The sequence below is a fragment of the Zootoca vivipara genome, chromosome Z1, assembly GCF_965207765.1.
Source record: "Zootoca vivipara chromosome Z1, rZooViv2.hap1.1, whole genome shotgun sequence".
NCBI lineage: Eukaryota > Metazoa > Chordata > Lepidosauria > Squamata > Lacertidae > Zootoca > Zootoca vivipara.
The window spans coordinates 46,996,012-47,018,949 of NC_142583.1; the positions used below are offsets into that span (position 1 = coordinate 46,996,012).

The following is a 22,938-nucleotide window of genomic DNA, read 5'->3' on the forward strand; positions in this document are numbered from 1 at the left end:
ATCTTCAGGTGATTTGTCTGAGGTTCTCCCCTTCTGCCTAGCTTCATTATTTTATAACAGAGCGGCATTGTTAAACACTTGACATTTACATGTATTGACTTATATTTACAATGGGAGAGTTTAAAAATATGTCATCTACAGGTGGATAATTGGCTTGGCTTGCTCTCAAGTCAGGTGATAAAATAAATCTTGCTCCAGTTACATTTAATGAAATGTAAATGCCATCCATTACACATCAGACTGGATGGGTGACTGAGTAACTCAGCAAAGTTTAACAGCAGTTTGCTTAATGAATTATACGTTTTTACTATTATTAAAGTTTTTCTTGGTTTACAAAAGTAGATGCCTTGTCTCTTTTCTCAAGTTGTACAGTCTTTTCTACAGATCAGTTACATTTGTTATGAGACATTGGTGTTGAGTATAGTATAGGGTCAGGAAGAAGGGGGGGAGGGGTAGTGGTGAAATTTATATTTTTTGCAGTGCTGTTTCCCATATGATTTGAGTGTGGAGTGTGGTGGAGTCTCCTTCTTTGGAGGTCTTTAAGCAGAGGCTTGACAGGCATATGTCAAGAATGCTTTGATGGTGTTTCCTGCTTGGCAGGGGGTTGGACTGGATGGCCCTTGTGGTCTCTTCCAACGCTATGATTCTATGATTCTGTGATACCACTGGTTCATGTTCACCCCTGACATGTCTCTCCAGTGTCTGGCTATGAGGCCTCTGGCTGCTAAGAGTAGGTGGGTTATAAGCTCTGTATAATGTGAGTGGTCATTATGATCTTGGAAGATGTTCAGTAGGGCCAGTTCTGGGGTGAGATCTAATACCTGTTTAGTCATTTTGCATATTTCTTGTGGGACTGCTGTCCAGAAGGCTTGGATTTTAGGGCATTCCCAACACATGTGGACATACGTGCCTGTGGAGATGCAGCCACTCCAATATTTTGGTGAGGTTCCTGGGCATATCAGCGCCAGTTTCCATGGTGTTAAGTACCACCTGTAGGTGAGTTTCAGAGTGAGTTCCCTTTTCTTGGCTGAGATGGATTTAAAGGGAGGTTTAGACCACATTCTAAATAGGTCTTTAGTTTTTCCCTAAAGTTGGGCCAAATGCATTTTCTTAAAATGCAAGTCCAGGGAGAAAGTGAAGGAAAGCTTAACCAGACAGCTGTGTGAAGCTCATAACATGGAGGCAAAGTTGATCATTAAAGCTGTACTGAAGTAAAATTAATAGTCTTCTTGCTTTTTATTTATTTGGAGTATTTCTACCCTGCCGATTGACCAAAGCTTGACCGATGATTAAAATTCATGAGATAGACAACAGTGCAGTGGTCAGGGCCAGACCTACCTGGAAATGCCAGGAATCAAACCTTTTATATGTAAGACATGTGCTCTACTGCTGAATTATGCCAGAGCTGGAGGTGTCACCTCCTCATCTTGTCTGCCTTTATATGCTTTATATGTTTCATGCTCAGACTACATTTTAAGCCAGACTTAAGTATTTCTTTGTAACTGAATTACCATTTTAAGCCTGCCTGAACAAAACTACTGTATCTGTTATTCTACAACAAGTATTCTGAGTGAGTAAATGTTATGTTTACTTTTTATAAGACTTTTTGTGTGATTATTGTTTTGGGGGGGGGGGGGGGAAATACCAGGAAAAAAAATCCAGTCTGCCTTAAAGCATTCTGTCTAATGTAAGTATAGTATAGTACTGCTCTGCCCATATCTTTCAATCATAAAATGTTCATAATTATGCAATAGAACAGTCCTTTTAATCAAATACATTAAAGTACAGTGCTCCGAGCTAGGGATCTTTTTTCCTTGTAGAAAATGATGATGGGTTTTGAGTTGTACAAACACAAGGGTGAAAACAGATATTAAGAGACAAATCGGGTCCTCCCTCACAAGAGGGCACGTGTTGCGGTGGGACCTGGCAATCAGGCCCTGTGTTGTGGGTGGGAACATTGGAGCGGCCACAACACCCTATTGGTGGTCCCTCGATCTTGGGAGCAATTGGGCTAGAGGGACGCCAGTCAAAGCGACCGAGGGACCATTACTTAAGCTGATGCACGTGTCCCTGAGCTTCCTCTTTTGGGCTCAGTGCATCGGAACACCCGCCCACCTTCCTTCTCCCTATATTTAGGGCTTGCACTTGACTTTGCTATGCCGGCGTGTGTCACCTGTCATTGGGACAGGGCACGGCAGGAATTTTCCCCACTTGGCTGATTGGCTGGTGCCATTTGGGTTTCGCCTGCTGCGTAGCAAACCGCCACAACTTGTAAGGTTGCGGATAGGCTCTGGTTCAGGTGGATAGGGGAAGCAGGATCCCTAGCCATCCCTATGCATTGGGTATTCCTTTAAGAAGGAATCCATGGACTCATGGTTGGTCTTCCCGTGTGGGGTTGTGCCCTGAGCCTGAATTCAGGGCTCGTCTGGGTGGAGGCCTGGCAGACCCCCCTGCTTGCTTCTGTCCCAGGTGTTCACCCAAGGATGACTTGTGTTTGGTGCCCAGGGTCAGCGCTGCCTGCAGGGCTGCAGGTAGCTAGAGCCTAGGCAACCACTCACTTGATTTGTAATCAATAAAGTTGTGGCCTAAATTCTGCCAAAAACCAAACCAAAAATTTGAGTCCTGTCTGAATTTATTCCTAGGGCTGGTTTAAAGGTCTCCACACGCAAAGAAACCAAAAGTGTTTTAAGTATAAGCTTGTCATGCTAGCTTTTGTTTTGTTTTTGCTGAGAGGTTATTTTAATTCATAATGATTTCTGTTGAAAAACACTGCCGGTTTGAAAGCTGTACTTAAGTTTGAATGCTTGGCTGAAACTCCAGTACTTTGAGCCGGCATACAATTTTTGTCAAAACAACTGCGATGATAGAGAGACCACAGTTCTGTTGCTAGGTAATTTGGGTATCAGAATGCCTTCTCTAATGAAAAAAAAAGCTAACTTTCAAACCCATAAAGATGTCTGAGGAAAGAGAAGGGCGAAGGGAATGAGTTAGAAGAAAGGATCCGCTGCTACAAAATTGTATGCAACCAAGTGGCCTTTCATGTCTTGTCAGGTTTTTTTTTTGTGCATCCTAGAAGCTCAATCATGCTGAATTAGAGGAAAAACTGATAATTAAGCTGACTGCATCAGATTGATTACCTCGGAAAGATGAAGAATGATGTCGCTCCATTAAGAGTATGAAGAAGAAGAAAAGATAAAATTGTGGAATGTAGAGTTTGAACTTTTTTTGGGGAGGGGGAAGTAAAGGCTAATTGTCTCCCTGAGGAAGAGCAGCTGCAGTCCTAGGCATGTTTACTTTGGTGTATGACCCATTGAACTTAATGGCATTTACACTGAGTAAGTGGCACTGTGGTCTAAACCACAGAGCCTAGGTCTTGCCGATCAGAAGGTTGGTGGTTCGAATCCCCGCGACGGGGTGAGCTCCCGTGGCTCGGTCCCTGCTCCTGCCAACCTAGCAGTTCGAAAGCATGTCAGAGTGCAAGTAGATAAATAGGTACCACTCCGGCGGGAAGGTAAATGGCATTTCCATGCACTGCTCTGGTTCGCCAGAAGCGGCTTAGTCATGCTGGCCACATGACCCGGAAGCTGTCTGCGGACAAACGATGGCTCCCTCGGCCAGTAAAGCGAGATGAGCGGCACAACCCCAGAGTTGTTCGTGACTGGACCTAATGGTCAGGGGTTCCTTTACTTTTACCGTTAAGTAAGCATAGGATTACAACTATATATATGGACATACCGTAGCTGTCAAGTTCTCCCCTTTTTAAAGGGAAATTCCCTTATGCTGAATAGGCTTCCTCGCGAGAAAAGGGAAAACTTGACAGCTATGTATATGGACCCTGACAAGAGCAAGGACTGCTTCATGCTAATAAAACCCTGCATCCTTCCTAGTGTTATAAAACTTGAGGCAAAGCACTGAATGTGCAATATATTATAATTTAGGGATGTCAAATTGAAATGTTCAAGCTGGCTGAAGCACGGAAGGCACCAGAGGAGAAAAATTCTACAAAGTGGCTGGATCGAAGCACGCAAAATCTTTTGATACTTATTTTATCAGATTTAGCATCACTTTCCACCATGTGCTGCTACTGTCATGCTGACAGATTCAAAGAGTTAGAAGAAAGGATCTTCAGACTTTCTGCATAACTACTGCACAAAGACAGTTGCATGCAGAAGAAGAAGAAGCCCCCGGGAACTCTTTTAGTGACAATAAGAGCAAGTATGAACTAGCCAAATTTACTTATTTCATTTCAGTGAAATGCTGAGCCAAACTGTAGCATGTGTGCACTTCCGCTTTAGGGGTACTGAAAGATTGGAGGGCTTTAACCAACTTGAGTGGCTTTCAAAGAGGATTAGACAAATTAATTGCGGATAAGGCAACCCACTCCAGTATTTTGCCATGAAAACTCCATGGACATAAAAAAGGAGAAGCTTTGAGAAGAAAGTGAGAGTTTCCAAGGCATGCTCCGGTTTGTGGGGTCGCGGAGAGCCAAACATGAAGAAGACGACTAAACAACAACAAGGCTATTAATAGCTGCTAGCCACAATGTTCTCCCTCCACTGTGAGAGACAGTTTGCCAGTTGATGGGAGAGCATCTGCTTGTCCACTTTCATAAATCCATGGGCATCTGGCTGGTCACTTTGACAGTAGAATGCCTTTTAGATCCATCACTGGGGGGGGGAGCAGTTTGTGTGGTCCTGGGTTACAGCTGTTTTGTTTGTTCTTATCTCGCAATTTTTCCAAAGAATTCACCCCAGAAGACATGGTTTTCACTTTCATTTAATCCTCATTGCAACCCTGAGAGATCAATTAGGCTGATGGATACTGACTAATCACAGTAAACTTCATGTCCAGCAAGTGATTTAAATTCTGATCTCCCTCTCCCCCAAGTCCACAACAGAGGCAATAGCTTCTATGCTGCTGTATTCTACATTCATTTAGTTCTGAAGAAAGGAAATGGGTTCAAGTCAATAGAGAAACTCAGTTCATTTGCACTATTTAGTTTAATGGGAAAAGGAGGTAATGAATCCAAACGAAGAGTCATGAAGGTAGAGTCCAGGTGCTAATGATAAGAGCTGAGAGAGGGGGTTTTTTAATTTAAAAAATTGTGGTGAATTGTTACATCTGCACAGTAGAAAAAATGAAGCCAGTTATTTTTCCATAAAATTTGCACACCACTTGATTGAGGGTTTTTTTTTTTACAAAGTGGTTTGCAAAAGATAAAACAGAAAAATCAAGAAAAAAATACAACAAAATTTACAATTTATGTAAATACAGTCATACCTCGGTTTAAGTACGCCTTGGTTTGAGTTTTTTCAGTTTAAGTACTCCACGGACCTGTCTGAAACAGATTAATCCACTTTCCATTACTTTCAATGGGAAAGTTCGCTTCAGGTTAGGTACGCTTCAGGTTAAGTACAGACTTTTGGAACCAATTGTGTTTGTAAACCGAGGTACCCCTGTACCTGTAAAGAAGAGGATGAAGAGGAACATTAGGATGTTAATTTTTGTCTTCCTTGTGAAACACTTGCTGTTTAGATCATAAGAAACCATATCCCCCTCCTCCCCTTGTGCATCCTTATCCTCAACTGTGGTGTTTATTTACTTTATTCACCTTATATACCAGGGGTCGCTAAGGTTTACCTCGCCTGGGCCGGTTCACTCCAGTGGAGATCCCTCCGTGGGCTGGATCGTGAGTGCGCGTGCCCACATTTTTCTGCGTCTGCGCAGACACGTTTTCTGGAACTGCGGAAGCGAGTCCCCGCGCCGCGGTGTGCCAGTTTAGTGCAGTGCGCAGGGACTCACCGAGTGGGCGGCTCGGTTGGGGGGCGGCTTGTGGGCCGGTCAAATGACCCCAGTGGGCTGCTTGTGGCCCATGGGCCTTAGGTTGCCGACCCCTTTTATATACTTTCCTTATGCAAAAATCCTAGAGTGGTTTACAGTTTAAAATTTTAAAATAAGCTAATGTGGTCCAGATGCAGAAGAAAACCCTAAATACAGACTCATGAGCCTCATTGCACCATGCTGCTAATCTTCATAGTTGAGATAAAAACAACGCAAAAAGGAATCCTGCTCACCTTCTTTTCTCCCAAGTGCAGTACTCAGGGCACACTTGGAATCCCAATTAGCATTCCATTTTTTGTGCAAAAGCACCCCCTCCCCCACTGCTTGATGTTGAAGGTCTGACCCAGAGGTCCACCCCTTCAATGGCTCTCTTTGACTCCCTTTGACTTCCTCAGCTCAATCCTGCAGGCAGTGGTCTGGAGGCAGACAGCTGAGCTGGACTCTGCCGCCTTTGGGAATTTGTTATTGCTCACTCTTGACCCAGAAGTCTACCCTGCACTTGCTTTCTTCTGCCCCGCTGACAAAATGGTGAGGTTGCATAGCCAAGCAGCTGAAGATTCTTCTCCTCCCAGATCAGCAACTTTCAAACAGTTTTTCAAGGAGCCTACCCTCCCTTAGGATCTTGCCAGAAAATCCACATTTGGCCATTCCGAACATCACCACGGTCCTTTGTGTTAATGTTTCTGGTTGTTTATGTGATTTCTGAATAGCGCACCAAAATTTGTGTGGACCTGAAGTCCAATTTCAGCATGTGATGAACCCCGTCTTGAGTTTTTTTCTTTCTAGTTTTGTCAAAATGCTGTTGGCACCCAGAAAAGGAACGAAAGCAAAGTCCAGTAAAAGAGCATTGGTAGGTTTGCCAACTAGAGATACAGTGGAGCTGTGGTTTTCCCATGCATGTATGGAAGAGATCCAGACGTTCTCTGGAGTTCACACATCTCAATGCAAGGGAGATATTTGAGTGTCACATTAGAGTAGAAATGGGAGAAAGGGAACTGTGTATTCCTTGCACCACATGCTCTTTTTTTGCTGTTGTCTTGATCTATTGCGACATCCATCTTTTTTTATAATAATTGTTTTTATTGGTTTTTACAAATATTTTCTTGCATGGCATTATATGTTGCACAAAAAACATTTGGCTCAATGAGTCTGTGACTTCCCTCCTTCCTGACAACTGGTTTTCAAATTTAAACTCAATATACTGCATTTTCCTATATTTCTTATTGTTATTAAATTATATCCTTTTAACATTACCTAATTAACTGTATTTAGCAATAAATGATACATTCATCCTTACAGAACTTCTTATAACCCTACTAGTGATGTTAGCTGTTTACAGTTGTCTTCCAAATATATCATAAATTTCTTCCAATCTTTCTGAAATGCCTGGTCCTGCTGGTTCTGGATTTTTCCTGTCAGTTTCGCCATTTCTGCAAAGTCTAATAACTTCATCTGCCACTCTTCTTTCATCGGTAACTCTTCTTCCTTCCATCTTTGGGCTAATAATATTCTTGCTGTGGTTGTTGCATATAAAAATAATGTTTTATCCTGCTTGTGTATTTCCCTATCTGCTATACCTAATAGAAAAGCTTCTATGTTTTTTAAATTAATGTATATTTCAACATTTGAAAAAGTTTGTTATATATCATTTCCCAGAAAGCTTTCACCTCCTTACATTCCCACCACATATGATTAAAAAAATTCCCTCTTTTTCTTTACATTTCCAACATGAATTATTTGTTCTATACATTTTTGCTGGTGTGGACCTGAAGTCCATCATTTTCATTATATTTTCTTTTCATGAACTACAAGCAGTAAAATTTATTCCATCTTTCCACAGTCTTACCCAATCTTCTAACATTATATTATGCCCAATATCTTTTGCCCAATGTATCATTACAGATTTTACTTCTTCATCCTTTGTATGCCATTCCAACAATAACTTACAGTATACATTTTTGACAATATTTTTATTTTATTACTTAATAAATCTATTTCAAATCTAGATCTTATAGATTCAAATCCATTTTTATTTTTATTTTCTCTAAACACTTCATTTATTTGACAATAATGCAACCATTCATTTACTAATTCTTTTATCTCCTCAAAAGGTTTCAATTTCTGTTGATTGTCTGTTTCTATTAACAAATTTCCATAGGTGACCCACTTATCATCCATATTTAACTTTTTGATAGTTGTCGCTTCTAGCAGTGAGAGCCACCTAGGTGTTTTCTGTTCTAATAAACGCTTGTATCTATTCCACGGGAGGCAGTGGAAGACAGGAGTGCCTGGCGTGCTCTGGTCCAGGGGGTCACGAAGAGTCAAACACTGCTAAACGGCTAAACAACAACAACAACAATCTATTCCACACCTCATAAATTGATTTTCAAATTATGTGGTTCAGAAAATATTGTGACATCCATCACAAAGGGAAGATGGAAAATGGCAGGCCCAGAGTTCTGGACTAGACTGGAAGCTTATGGAAAGGCATTGTCAGGACCTTGGACAACGGCCAAGGAGCCTGGTTATACGGTAGCCAGTTTGCTTCCTGCAGTTGAAGCACAAAAAGGAAGTTGTCTCAGCAGCATTTTGGAGCGGATGACAGAGCATTATAATATGGGCTATGTAGTTGAAATGAAAGCCCTCCTCTCTGCATCATATATCCAGTTAAATAGCTGGTGTCCCTTTTCTGTAGCTGCCGGCTTCTTTTAGGCAGTGAGGCTTCATGGGGTAGGGCTTCTAAAAGGAGGGTTCCTGGTCCAGAAAAATGACAGCTGTGGCTTTGTAAAATCTTTAGGATTTCAATGCAAACACAAAAACAAAACTGTAGCCTTGAAGTTCTTGTGTGCCGAAAACTACCTTAACCTAGTACAATGTAGCTAAATATTCTATTCCTAATTTTCTGCTTTTATTTGTATTAAAGCTTCTTGACTTTCATGTTTTTCTAAATAAAGCTGAGAATGTGCTCTTTAAAAATTAAACTTAGAGGTGTTGCTGGTAAATGTTTAACTTTAGCACAATGAAGAGCATGTTCTACCCAGTAAAATGAATTCAACATGCTTTGACTGAAAGCTACAGCATTAAAGCTTTCAGCATTTCTTCTGAGTAATATATAAAGTTGGCAAGGCTTTATGTATTTAATTCATGTACTCTAACTATATTTCATGGAATTTAGCAAGGCTTTCAAAAGAACTGAAGAGCCAGCATTCTGGAAGGTAATTAAAGCTTTGGTGGATGACATTTAAATGGTGTTTTTAAAGAGTATTTCCATTTTCAACCATCAAGACTAAAATAGAAATGGCTCTCAAAATAGGACTGGAAGTGCTTCTGAAGGACAGCTATACACAAAGTTTTGTAGTTAACCACAAATAGCCCAACTATCATTCCATAAAGACAGAGTGAGACCTTCTTCCTCTTCCTTCTAGGTCCTTCAGCTACATTTGAGTTCAACCTCTTCCATTCCAAGTTGATTCCTGATTCCCTGTTCCTAATTCAACACAGATGAATTCAGAGGCAGCCTGAAAAAGGAACTGAATTTTGGACACCACTCTGCTCTCTGCCCTAACTCATATCTTCCCCACTACCAACCAGCCTGTGCATTCTGAGGTTCTGCCCATAACAGAGGCTGGGCTGGATGGGTGATGCCGCAATATAGGGCATTCTTGGTAGTGGCCCCCTGCCTATGGAACTCCCAAGTGACAGTTTGTCTGCCACAACCATAGCAATATTTAATACAGGATGAGAAAGCAATGGCTCTCCATATCCTGAACTCCAGACACCCATCATTCCAGCCAAGTCATCCCTGACCATTGGTCATACTGACTGAGGCTAATGGAGGGCAGAGTTCAACAAAATCTGCAGGGCCATGGGTTCCCCACAGCCAGTTTAGGGAAAAGTTAAAGTAATTTTTCTTTGGCTAGGTGTTTGGACCATGGTGTAATAATTTTTGGAGTGCGGTGCTACAGGTACTATCCCTGATAGCAAATCTCATTGAAGACAGTTCCAAGTTGCAGAGGCATATGACTAAAAGTGGGGCAAGGTTATCATCATCACCAGAGTTCAAGATTTAGGAATTGGTTCCACTCACAATCCATGTTGCGTTGCTAAAACATTACCCGCTTCAAGAATAAACAAGCAGGAAGTCAACAGGAAGACAATAAGGTTTATAAGCTCATAAGAAAAAGCATGCTAGATAAAACCAGAGGTCTACATGGTCCAGCTTTCTATTTCCACTTTGGCCAACCATATACCTATGTGATGCCTATAGCAGGTCATGAGTGCAATAGCCCTCCCTAGTTCATAGTCTCCTGAAATTGCAATTCAACAGCATATTATATGTCATAGAATCATAGAGTTGGAAGAGACCACAAGGGCCATCCAGTCCAACCCCCTGCCAAGCAGGAAACACCATCAAAGCATTCTTGACATATGCCTGTCAAGCCTCTGCTTAAAGACCTCCAGAGAAGGAGACTCCACCACACTCCTTGGTAGCAAATTCCACTGCTGAACAGCTCTTACTGTCAGGAAGTTCTTCCTAATGTTTAGGTGGAATATGTGATTCTGGATAATAACATTTCACTTCGGGTTACAAAATATCCTTCTGGGCACAAGGCACTGAATGAAAATATGTATGTTGCCTCCATTGACGTCTTTTGTTCTGTGGTATAGTATAGATAATGAGACCCTGTTGATGACTTGCTTTGTTTGTTTCAATCCTTTATTAGGTGCTTTTGCTTGCAAGATGGTGCCTTTTGTTCAATCCACTGCAATAGTTACTGAGATTCTTACAATGACCTGCATTGCGGTAGAAAGGCATAATGGGATCGTCCACCCTCTTAAGATGAAATGGCAGTACACTAACCGAAGAGCATACACAATGCTTGGTAAGGTCCTGGGCAACTTTGGTATTGCACGACATAGCATGTTGCTAGTGATTTCTCACTTTTGATATGTCTGCTATAGAGCAGTGGTGAGGAACCTGGGGATCTCCAGATGTTGGACCTGACCTTTGGCCATGCTGGTTGCAACTGATTTGAGTTGCAGTTCAACAACATCTGGAGGGCCCCAGATTACCCACCTCTGCTTTAGGGGGATGCAGTTGCTATCAGAGAAGATTAGTTTTTTAAAGAATATAAAAGAAAAATCCACTTTGTACGGTATGCATACAGATTAAAACCCCTCCCTCACTCCAAACATACATACAGAATCAAATGGAACTAGTTGTTTAATATATTTGTATATGGTCTACCCTGCCTTTCAATAACTGTTCTTTTAAAGTAAAGGTAAAGGTAAAGGGACCCCTGACCATTAGGTCCAGTCGTGACCGACTCTGGGGTTGCGCGCTCATCTCGCATTATTGGCCGAGGGAGCCGGCGTATAGCTTCCAGGTCATGTGGCCAGCATGACAAAGCCGCTTCTGGCAAACCAGAGCAGCACATGGAAACGCCGTTTACCTTCCCGCTGTAGTGGTTCCTATTTATCTACTTGCATTTTGACGTGCTTTCGAACTGCTAGGTTGGCAGGAGCTGGGACCGAGCAACGGGAGCTCACCCCGTCACAGGGATTCGAACCGCCGACCTTCTGATCAGCAAGCCCTAGGCTCAGTGGTTTAACCACAGCGCCACCTGGGTCTTTTAAGGTAGCCTACAATAATTTTAGCATACAAGATACAAAAAGACCACAATCTTAAAAAATCAAGTTGATAAAAAACCCAAGAAGAAACTGGAGCAATAATAACACAATGAGAATGGTGAAATGCATAAACAAATGGGTTCGTTGCTTGACTGAAAGACAAGAGAGAGGGAGCCAACTGGGCTTTCTTATAGAAGGGCCTTCCATAACATGGCACTACTGTTGAGAAGGTCCTGCCGTGTGTCCTACCCAGGTAATGCTCTGAAGGAAAAGGAACATGGAACAGCCTGTAATGGGTAGACAGACTAATGGGAGGAAATGCACCTTCAAATGGACCCTGCTAAAGCTCTAGTAATATTTTATAAACAGGCCCAGTGCAAAAAACACACACCAAAAAAAACCCCTCTTTGGACAAGCTACAATTTTGCAGCCTCTTCAGCTAATGTTCACTGTAAAAACGACCTAGTCCCATTTGATTCCCAACGTAAAATTGCTTTCTCTCCCTCTCGCTCCCCCTCCCTGCCTCTCTCTCTGCTGCTCTGTCTGTTGGTGGTGATAAACCCGTAGGAGGACAAAAATGTTTTGTTGATGCATTAAAATATCCATTTTGTTTGTGCATGAGCTGTACAAGGACTTCTTCCTTCCTGAAACCCTCATGACTTGACTTCCATATGTGCAGAATTATTGAAAAAGCACTCACAGGCATCCTTTGAAACAAGATAGTTGGCAGAATGCCTCGAGAGACTCCGTTGCATCCAACACACGAGATTTACCCTAGATGCCCATATGCATGCTTTGTGGGCCGATATCTTTCAGACCAAAAATGAATGTGACTCTGTCTCAAGACTCGCTGACTGGGGCGGGTCCCAGATTCACTCAGGGATTGCATTGTTGGCTAGCTGCTGATGCCCACACCTCTGCAGGAGCCGTATGCTGAACTCCACAGCTCCAGGCCCTGCTCTCCTTTTTGCAAATGTGGCTTGTTCACAACCCTTGTCTGAGCATGTGGTTGGTGACAACCACGAGAAGATGGAGAAGTGCCCTCCCCTCCAGAAAAAGAAGGCAGCTGAAAGGGCAGAGGTGGCAAGTCTAATCAGAGAAGGCGCCTACTGAGTGCATCTCGCCTAAGCCCCCTGGCAAACCTGGAGATGGCACTGAATTCACTTTCAAACTTCTCCCTTCCCAGTATTTGTCCATTTTGTGATTTGTACATGTAAAATTCCATATAAGGTAAAGGTAAAGGACCTCTGGATGGTTAAGTCCAGTCAAAGGTGACTATGGGGTGCGGCACTCATCTCACTTTCAGGCCGAGGGAGCCGACTTTTGTCCACAGACAGCTTTCCATGTCATGTAGCCAGCATGACTAAACCACATGGCATATTTATCTACTGTACTTGCACTGGCGTGCTTTCGAACTGCTAGGTTGGCAGGAGCTGGGACAGAGCAGCAGGAGCTCATTCTATTGTGCAGATTCAAACAGCTGACCTTCCAATTAGCAAGCCCAAGAGGCTCAGTGGTTTAGAAACAAAAACAAAAACAAAATTCCCTGTTTTTTCTCTTAAAAACCAGCAATTATTATTATTATTATTATTATTATTATTATTATTATTATTATATTTATTTATTTCAGGCATAGTCTGGCTGTTGGCAGCTATTGTTGGGTCACCCATGTGGCACGTACAGCGTCTGGAGGTATGGTCTGTTGCATTGTGCAATTATATCTTTATAGGTCAGTTTTGCATTGAGTTTCAGCATGAATAAGGCTACCCTTCAGGAGATGAATATTATGTGCTGTAGAAACATGTACAAAGACCAGTACAGGCTGCAACGGCGCAACAGAACTTTCCCCCCTGGGGCCATTCGGCCTGCCCTTACATAAATATAATGCACCCACTTCACAGAACACCAGTTCCACCAATTCCTACAAACTACCCCAGATTATCTTGTGTGGGACATGTGTGAGGAAAAACTTAATAATTTGGAGTCTCAGGCAGGATTTGATCAAATAAACAAGAGAGATCTTATTTAACAAAGGAAGTTTGTGGCACAAAGTGGGTAAAACATAGGATACTTCAGATTATAATGTTATTTCACTTCAGTTCTTTCTCAGTTGTTGCACAGCTGTTGCAGCAACAAGGTGGTACTTCCTGTCAGTTACACACCTGTTAGACAACCTTACTCCTGAGGTACTCCCAAGTAACAGACCCAAGGGATCTCCACACCCCTCTTAATTGGTTTGGGAGTCTTCTCTTTTTATAGAAGAATCTCTCCCCTCCTGACTGGAATGAGTCCTAAGTAGACTGTATCCTCACAGCTTCTACTTCTCCTGGCTCAGCCTCAGCCTCCCAGTTAATTCCTGGCCTAAATACTCTTACAGGACACCACACACTGTCCTTCACACTAAGCTCAGAGTCTTCCGTAAATAAGATTGGGAAAGACCTCTCTGCTTGATATCCTAAAGTGCTAGCCTAAATCACCCAGTGCCCACCCCTGAGTCAGGGCAAGCGAATCCATACAGGTTTTGCACAGCCATCACTTAAACCTCTGCTCATATTTGATTAAAAAGTATGCACATTTTCCTTTCCTTGCCAATAAGCTAGGAGTAAGTTCTCTTTTCTGTACTGAGTGTGACTTCAACTTCATTTGTTTCAGAATAAATATGACTTCCTCTACGAAAAAGTGTACGTTTGCTGCCTGGAAGAATGGGCCAGTCCTGTCCACCAGAAGATATATGCTACTTTCATTTTGGTCATTCTCTTCCTGCTCCCAATGATACTGATGCTCTTCCTCTACAGCAAGATTGCTTATGAGCTCTGGATTAAGAAAAGAGTTGGAGATGCTTCTGTTCTGCAAACTATTCATGGGAATGAGATGTCCAAAATAGCAAGGTTTGTATAGTCGGTCTTTAGCATTCAGTATTTAACTCCAAATGTACGTAACTTTATTTTATTGGCATCTATAAAGGAAACCCAGTAATGTCTTAAGGGTATCCAGCGCCATGGTGCAAGAATCCCCCCCCCACGGCAGCAGTAGCGCGCGGCTGAGGGGTGGAGATGGAGGATGGCGGAGCCTGGATGGCGCACACCACCTTGCAGGGGGCTGGCCTGGGCACAGAGCCCACCTCCCGCAGAGGGGGCTGCTTGGCCTCCCGCCCTGGACCGGCCCCTCCTTGGCGCCTCCTTCCAGCAGCTGCTCTGGGATGCGGCGGTGGCGCGCGGCCATTGAGCTTCCTCCATGAAGCAGAATCAGCAAGACTCTTGCCTAGAGTGGTAGCAGGCTCATGGTGCCACTCTAGGCAGGAGTCTCACTGATTCTGCTTCATGGAGGAAGCTCAATGGCCGCGCACTACTGTCACCGTGGGGGTGGGGTGGGGGTGCCGGCAGCAGCTGCTCCCAGATACCAGCCGTTCGGTGCCCCTTCCACGCCCCTGGTGGCCAGGCGCCCTGGTGCCTTGCGCCACCCAGCCCAGGCCTAGACACGACCCTGAGGAAACCCTTGGCTCTCAATTTTTCTTGAATTTTTTTGAGAGTGTCAATGATCACCTGTAGGCAGAAGTTATCTATCAGACAAGTTATAATTCAGGCCCAAATTACATGTTACAAACAAATGTTTGTTATGAAGGATCAGAAACCTTTGGCTCATCTCTCCCACTCTGTATCCCCTTTCTATTTTAAATACACACCTGGATTATATCATCTTCAGATGGTGGGGGAGGTATGTTACCTTTTTACCCCATTCAGAAAGAAGATCCTGATGTTGAGATCAAAAGATAAACCTAGCAACTTTGCCACCAAAGTTCAGTCCTCATCAGCAGTATTTGAATGTGTTTTAATGAGTTGTTAATTATTAATCTCAGCATTATGATTTTACTATTTGTGCTTATTTATATCATGATGCATTTTTAATGATGTTGAAGTCTGTATGTTTGTTCTTCAAAATCCCAAGCGCCTTTGGAGGAAAGGCGATTTTAAAATATTTTAAGCAAACAACAAGGGCAGCTCCAGTCCTTCTCCATTACTGTAGATTTTCGAGTATAAGCTGACCCGAATTTAAGCTGAGGTACCTAATTTTACCTCAAAAAACCTGGGAAAACTTATTGACTCGAGTATAAGCCGAGGGTGGGAAATGCAGCAGCTACTGGTAAATTTCAAAAATAAAAAAAAATACCAATAAAATTACATTACCGGTAATTGAGGCGTCAGTAGGTTAAATGTTTTTGAATATTTATTTCAAAGAAAAACAGTAAACAAAAACCTTAGCTCAATCAGCAACCAAGTTAAATCACAACAGTTAAAATCATTCAAAACTGGATTCCTCATCATCTGTATCTCCAAAAAGAGCTTCAGCTGTAGCTGGTGTGAGGTTATCAGCATAGACATTGTCATCATCACAAATGGATTATTCTTTTAAAATACTGCAACTGTTCCTGTATCTGCATCTGAAACACTATGGGGCATCTTTTTGTTGTTGGAGAAGGCCACATTCTCTCCAATACTTAATTTAATGTTGCACTTTCAAACTTCATTTTAGTGCATGATAAACTGGTTCAGCTTCGTTGTGTGTTACAATTAGGTGAGCTGGTTACTTCAGAACCTATATGAGGAATATTTTGCACACCGATTGCAAATTAATAGCCTCCACACTCCCCCTCAGTTTCAGAAGCCAGAGGGTTTCAATGTCCTCTGTTGCATGGATTGCACAATTACTAATATCATTTTTCCTGCTGCATCCATATTGTGTGACTGAGAGGTGAAATATCTTGGCCATTCTTATGATCAAATATCGGAAGGTGCACTTTGGACAGCTTTCCATTTGTTAAGGCCTGCATTATTCCTTTATCCCAAATAGCATGAGGAGGAATATGTATCTTCTACTTGGCATATGGTACTCAAAATAATTGCATTCTATAGCAACCTTAAAATAAAATACTATTTGCTGATCTTTTATGGGTCAACATAACATTTGTTTCTTTGCATGAGAGAGATAAGTTTTGTAATTAAAACCTGTGTCCTCAGTAAAGCTATTTATATACAATGTGGGAAGACTCAAAAGGAAAACTACAATGCTGTGTTCTCAGCTTGACCCTTCAAGTGTTCTGTCTGCCAGTGGTAGCCTTTTAAAGTTTGATGGATTCTGCCTTTGCACAGCACTTTGGGCTTTACAGTTGCTTATGGATATAGTCTGCCAGGGCTTTTAGTTGCCCAGCCTCCATGTCACTTTGGATATCATGAGCTTTCTGCCCAAACCCCTTAAAATAAATGGAAGTTGCACTGCAGCAGTGCCTAGTGAGATGCCATATCAGTGAACAAACTAAGGCTTTGCTCTGGCCATAGCGTTTTTTAAAAAGAGATTGTGTACAATCTTAGCTGAAAGGGAGTAATCCCAAGCAGATTGGCTCTGTTGCTGGACTGTACCATTTTATGCCATGAACATGGCATAGTTTCCCACATAAAAGCTGCCAAGTCTCCCGCTGAAAAATGTGGGATCAGCAGTGGCGCGGCACCGGAAGTCGCTTCTACCGGTATGCATGTCTGGACATAGAAGCAATTTCCGGTGCCGGCACTGCCCGATTTCCGGTGCCCAGACATGGGCAGAGCGGCACCCGAAATGGAGCCTCCTAGGCCGTGTACCACACCAGGGACCAGGTCACCCACGGGCACCCCACTGCCGCCAGCGCCAGCAGCAGACGCAGCACCATGGCAAACCCGACACACACACACGCTTGGCAAATGGAGCACCCAGCCCACCTGCACCGAAAGGCGGCAGTGCCGGCGCAAGCAGCAACCTCCGGGTTCCTGCCCCTTCCTTCCTTCCCGGCCAGGAGAAAGGCAGAGAGGCGGGGACTCTGCGACCAGGCCTCCTTCCTGCACTCAAGCAAAGCCGCCCTCTTTCCTTCCCTCATCAATGCAGCCTGGGACTGGCACACGTGCTTGTTTGGGAACCACCCCCTGCCCTTTTCTTTTCTTCCCCAGGGGAGAAAGGAAAGGGCTGCATGCGGGCGCGCCCAGGCAAGCCCAGCCCTGTCTACTCAAGACTCATCCATGAATTCAGTCCCTGGCAGGTAGGAAATCTGGGGGATTTCCGGGATTATTTTCTATTCGGGATAACAGCGGGAAACGGATTAAAATCCGGGGATTTCCCCACGAAAAACGGGAGACTTGGCAGCTATGTACTGGCTACATATAATAAACTGGCATGCTGATAAGGGCCATAGCTCAAGGGTAGATGATCTGTTTTGCACAGAGCAGGGATAAGACGGGTGTCCTTTCCCAGCTGTGAGGCAGCGGCGGCGGGGGGGGGGGGGGAAGCTGAGAGGAAGGATCGCATAGAGCAGGGATAGGACGGGCATTCGGAGAAGCGCAGCACAGCTTTCTCCGAATGCCCAGTCCTGTTCCTTTCTCTGCAGCCGCTGCTTCACTCGAGTATAAGCTGAGGGCGGCTTTTTCAGCCCATTTTGGGGACTGAAAAACTCAGCATATACTCGAGTATATACGGTAATTCCCCCCCCCAACAGTTGCATGAAGTTACCCTGCAGCTGTGAATAATGACGAAAGAAAGTCCTAACAACAGGTTTTAGGGTTTTTAGAAATTGATGGCAAAAAAATAAAAATCTCAGCACAGGTAATCATTTTATTACTTCTGTAGCACTTAGCCCCACTTTTTACAAAGCATTTCTGACGTGGGAGCCATTTCAGTGCACCTCATTTTGCTTGGGAAGCATCTGTGCTGCATTTTCTTCCTGTGCCAATGTTGATCCAGTTTCCACCAAGGGTGGAATCAGGTGTGGGGATTATTGCATTAGCTTTCGTGGTTCTAAAGCTCACACTCCCTTTTCTATTGCATTATCTGCTGGTTTCTCACACTCATATATACAGTATGTGAGAAAATAAACAAAAATGCTTTATATCAGATGAACTGGATAGCTCATTTGGTTAGGGCATGGTGCTAATACTGCTGAGGTTGCAGGTTCAATTCCCCCCATATGGGACAGCTGCATATTCCTGCATTGCTGTGGGTTGACTAGATCAGTGTTTCCCAACCTTGTGCCTCCAGATGTTTTGAGACTACAATTCCCATCATCCCTAGCTAGCAAGACCAGTGGTCAGGAATGATGGGAATTGTAGTCCCAAAACAGCTGGAGGCACAAGGTTGGGAAACACTGGACTAGATGATCCTCAGGACCCCTTCCAGTTCCGATTCTATGAACTTGTTTGCACAACTGTGTCCATAGGTCAAAGCTGCATACCAAAAAAAATGTTCATATTAGGAGAAATGCTGAAGAATTTCAATGTTGTTGTTTTAAAATCACAAATCGCTGCAGAAAGGTGGAGAACTGAATTTAAGGTTGGAAAAATGGGAAACCGAGAGGACGGAAAGTGTCAGATCCTTCCACCCTTAGCTACAGGCAAAGGTCTTCCCCAACACCTACTGCCTACATTTAGGTGGAGATGTCAACCTGGAGCCTTCTACAGAGAAAACATGTGATTTGCTACTGAGCTCTGGTCCTTCCCTATCAAGTCACCAGGAGTCATCTATATATCTGTGCAGAAATTTGCAGTACAAGCTCTCTTTCCTCTTTCAGGAAGAAGAAGCGAGCAATCATTATGATGGTAACTGTTGTGGTTTTATTCACCATCTGCTGGGCTCCTTTTCATGTAATGCACATGATGATAGAATACAGTGAGTAGGTTTTTCTTTTGAAATTGTAGTACTGTAGTTGGCTTTGTGATCAAGGTAGCCAATAAAACCCCACAAAACTCAAAAGTGTTTATGGCATGACCATATAAAACACCCAGCACATATATATTTCACTAAAGTTCTATAGCATCTCTCAAAATCCTGATGCCCCCCAATGACATATAATTCTTATTATTCAAAAAAATGAACTCCTATTCACATGGAGGAAGCCTAAAAGGTCATTAACCAACAACAACAACAACAACAACAACAACAACAACAACAACAATTTATTTGTATCCCGCCCATCTGGCTGGGTTTCCCCAGCCACCCTGGGCGGCTTCCAACATAAAAATAAAATACAATAATCTATTAAACATTAAAAGCCTCCCTGAACAGGGCTGCCTTCCAATGTCTTCTAAATGTAGTTATTTATCTCTTTGACATCTGATGGGAGGACGTTCCACAGGGCGGGTGCCACTACCGAGAAGGCTTTCTGCCTGGTTCCCTGTAGCTTTGCTTCTCGCAGTGAGGGAACCACCAGAAGGCCCTCGGTGCTGGACCTCAATGTTAATAACTGTTAATTACTCATTTTCGAATTGCCCCACTTAAAAATCAAATTGCCTCCCTGTGGGGCATATGCCCCACGTTGGGAACCACAGGTCTACAGGGACACTGAAAAGAAAGAATTAATATATCATAATCAGAACCATTTTGGTTTAAAAAAAGATGCCTTAATACATTTTACCATTTATAAAATTCAGCTATCCAGTACCATTTTGAGGTAGCGTCTCTTTGCTTTTTTTGTGTTTCATTTTCTCTCCTTCCTACACCTTTGTAGGTTTTTTATATCAGCCATCTCCCTTTATTCTAGTTACCTGAATTGCTTCTTGAAAGCCTTTCTTTTCCCCCTCAATCTTGAATTATAGTGCACTCTCTCAGCTAAACTTTGTCCTTGAAGTAAATGAACAAACCGTGGCAGTTCAGTGTTGTCAAGAATTATGATGCTTCACTTGTGAAATATAGATGTTTGAAGGTGGTTTTTTTTTTGGTATTGTTATTGATTTTGAGGTGAAAAACATTATATACTCTGATAGAATACAAGTTAAGCGAATGCCAGGGTGCAATGGTATGGGGCTTCATTGTAGAGTCATCTATGTTGTTGTTTAGTTGTGTCCGACTCTTCGTGACCCCATGGACCATAGCACGCCAGGCACTCCTGTCTTCCACTGCCTCCCGCAGTTTGGTCAAACTCATGTCATCTATAGACGTTCTCAATTGTCAAACGTTCCATGATTCAGAACTGATTGGGATTTTTAGCAAAAGGTCCCCAAAGCCTCTCTTTTGAGGCTTGGAGGGTTGGTCTGAAGTCTTGGAACTGTCTCATTTTTCCTCAGACCAAAGTTGCCTTGGATTCAGCGCCAATCTGAATATCTCCAAGGTGGGGGCATTCTCACCTCAGACTTGTGCCTCATCTGAGGCAAGTTTACAGCTTAGCACTTAATGTACTGTATCATCAAATTACCATGCAATGCTTACCAACACAAAGCCAGTTCTTAATGGGTGTTTTCTTCTCTCCAGGTAATTTTGAAAGGGAGTATGATGATGTCACCATTAAGATGATCTTCGGCATAGTTCAGATCATTGGATTTTCCAATTCCATTTGCAACCCCATTGTGTATGCCTTTATGAATGAGAACTTCAAGAAAAACTTCCTTGCTGCCCTTTGCTTTTGCATTATAAAGGAAAACCTGTCTCCATCCAGGCAACTAGGAAACTTAGGGATTACAATGAAGCAGCAGAAGGATGAAGGCTGCCGGAGGCAACCCAACCCCTTGGGGGAGAACAGAAGAGAAGCATTCAGCGAAGGGAACATTGAAGTAAAACTCTGTGATCAGTCCTTTGCCAAAAGGAATTCCAGAAGGCCCCTTGTTTTGTTTACCTCTGAACTCAATGGGCATGCTTCACTGGGACACTAGCATTATGGACATCTCATTGGATCCTTGATACTTGAGAATGCTTGCATCATATCCTAGGCCTGGCCAACCTGAAGACTTCATGTAAATAGTCAACAAAGAAATGCATCTCAGGCTTTGGCTCCTTCAGTTGTCAGCTCAAGCTGCTGATCGCAGGGACCATAGAATCCTAGAGTTGGAAGAGACCCTGAGGACTGTCTAGTCCAACCCCCTACAATGCAGGAATATGCAGCTGTTCCATATGGGAATTGAACCTGCAACCTTGGCATTATCAGCACCATTCTGTAACCAACTGAGCCAACCACCATGAGCCCTCTAAGTCTAGATTTGGTGTGTGCCTTTTCATGGCACTAGTCTGGGCCTGACACTGAGCCAAGAACTAATCTAGCCTATTCACCAACCTCTTAAAAATTAGCACAGTATAGGTGTTAATCCCTACTGGACTAAGTGATGTGCAGCATTTTCTTCTTTTCTTCAATTCCTTCTCCTGTTCCTTTGTTATGCTTCCTGGGGACTGATGTGGAAGCTCACTCTTTTCTTTTCTATCTGTTCTTCTCCAATCTAAGAACAATAATCTCCTTAATTGCAAGGCAAATTGCTATGGTTTAGTTAACCTTGAAAATGGCATCCTCACCAATGGTATTTGAGGATTATTTGCATGCATTTGAAACAGACAATTGCAAACAAATTGCACTGTTTGATTTTGCCTAAAATTGAAGGATCTTCACAGCAGTGCAATGGTTTAATGCTCTGTTTTGTTACTTGTTACAGGTAGGTAGCCGTGTTGGTCTGACATAGTCAAAAAAAAAAATCCTTCCAGTAGCACCTTAGAGACCAGCTAAGTTTGTCATAGGTATGAGCTTTCGTGTGCATGCACACTTCTTCAGATACACTGAAACAGAAGTCACCAGACCCTTATGTATAGTCAGAGGGTGGGGAGGGGTATTACTCAGAAGGGTGGTGGGTAGGGTTGTATTTAACTAACTTATCTCAGGGTAGACACACTGAAATTAATTGACCTAAGTATGTCATGCCCGTTGATTTCAGTGGGTCTACTCTGAATAAAAGTTGAGTACAAGCCAGTTTCTCCAAAGCCTGGCTTGTAGTGGAATATTTTTTATGCAGCTTTGCTAAAGGAAGTCTGTTTTACTTTACAGTATATAAAATGTACTCTTGCCTTGAAATTCTTGCCAAATAATCAAACAGTACAACAAAATAACATGTAATTTGTTTTGCACTCATTCAGTGTACAAGGCCAATATTTTTTTTTAGCAAAGTTGTTATTACAATGTATTTCCTAACGGAAATTTAATTTAGGAAGACATTTTAATACTGTTGCCTTTTAAAATGATTATATACTGTCATCTCTCTTCCTTCATCATGCCCTTATGCCCAACTTTTATTCATACCGGTAATAGTTTCCCACCCCCATTACTCTTTAATTCAAATAACAGCCCTTCAAAACACTGAGCATTTGCTGCATTTTCAAATGCTGGTAATTTCTCCTGTATATGCATTAAAAGTGGACTATTTCCATTTATCTAATTATGCACCTCATTTTTAAAGTGTCTAAAACTGAACAAGGATCTTCCCCATGGGCCACTATATTACATATGATCCAACTTCTAGAATTCTCTTGGAAAATCTGGATTTCTCCAAAAAGGCACCCTCAAGACATCAGTATTTCCCACATTTCTAGGTATAATTTGCAGGACTGGATTACTCACTGGCCATATTATGGAGCCACTATGATCATTCCACATCATGCTTTAAAATTTTATTCACTGCAGAGATTGCCTAAGCAACTGTTGAG

General features: G+C 42.8%; 1 protein-coding gene across 1 annotated transcript in view; it reads left to right on the top strand.

Annotated features, from left to right (window-relative positions):
* The window catches only part of QRFPR (pyroglutamylated RFamide peptide receptor), a 40,240-nt gene extending 18,315 nt beyond the window's left edge, over nt 1-21,925 (top strand). The window contains exons 2-6 of the mRNA XM_035113291.3: nt 10,566-10,724; nt 13,103-13,164; nt 14,125-14,360; nt 19,055-19,152; nt 20,731-21,925. Coding sequence (XP_034969182.2) covers nt 10,566-10,724; nt 13,103-13,164; nt 14,125-14,360; nt 19,055-19,152; nt 20,731-21,128 — 953 coding nt within the window. The 3' untranslated portion in view covers nt 21,129-21,925. The remainder of the gene's footprint in view (nt 1-10,565; nt 10,725-13,102; nt 13,165-14,124; nt 14,361-19,054; nt 19,153-20,730) is intronic.
* The last annotated feature ends 1,013 nt before the right edge of the window (nt 21,926-22,938 follow it).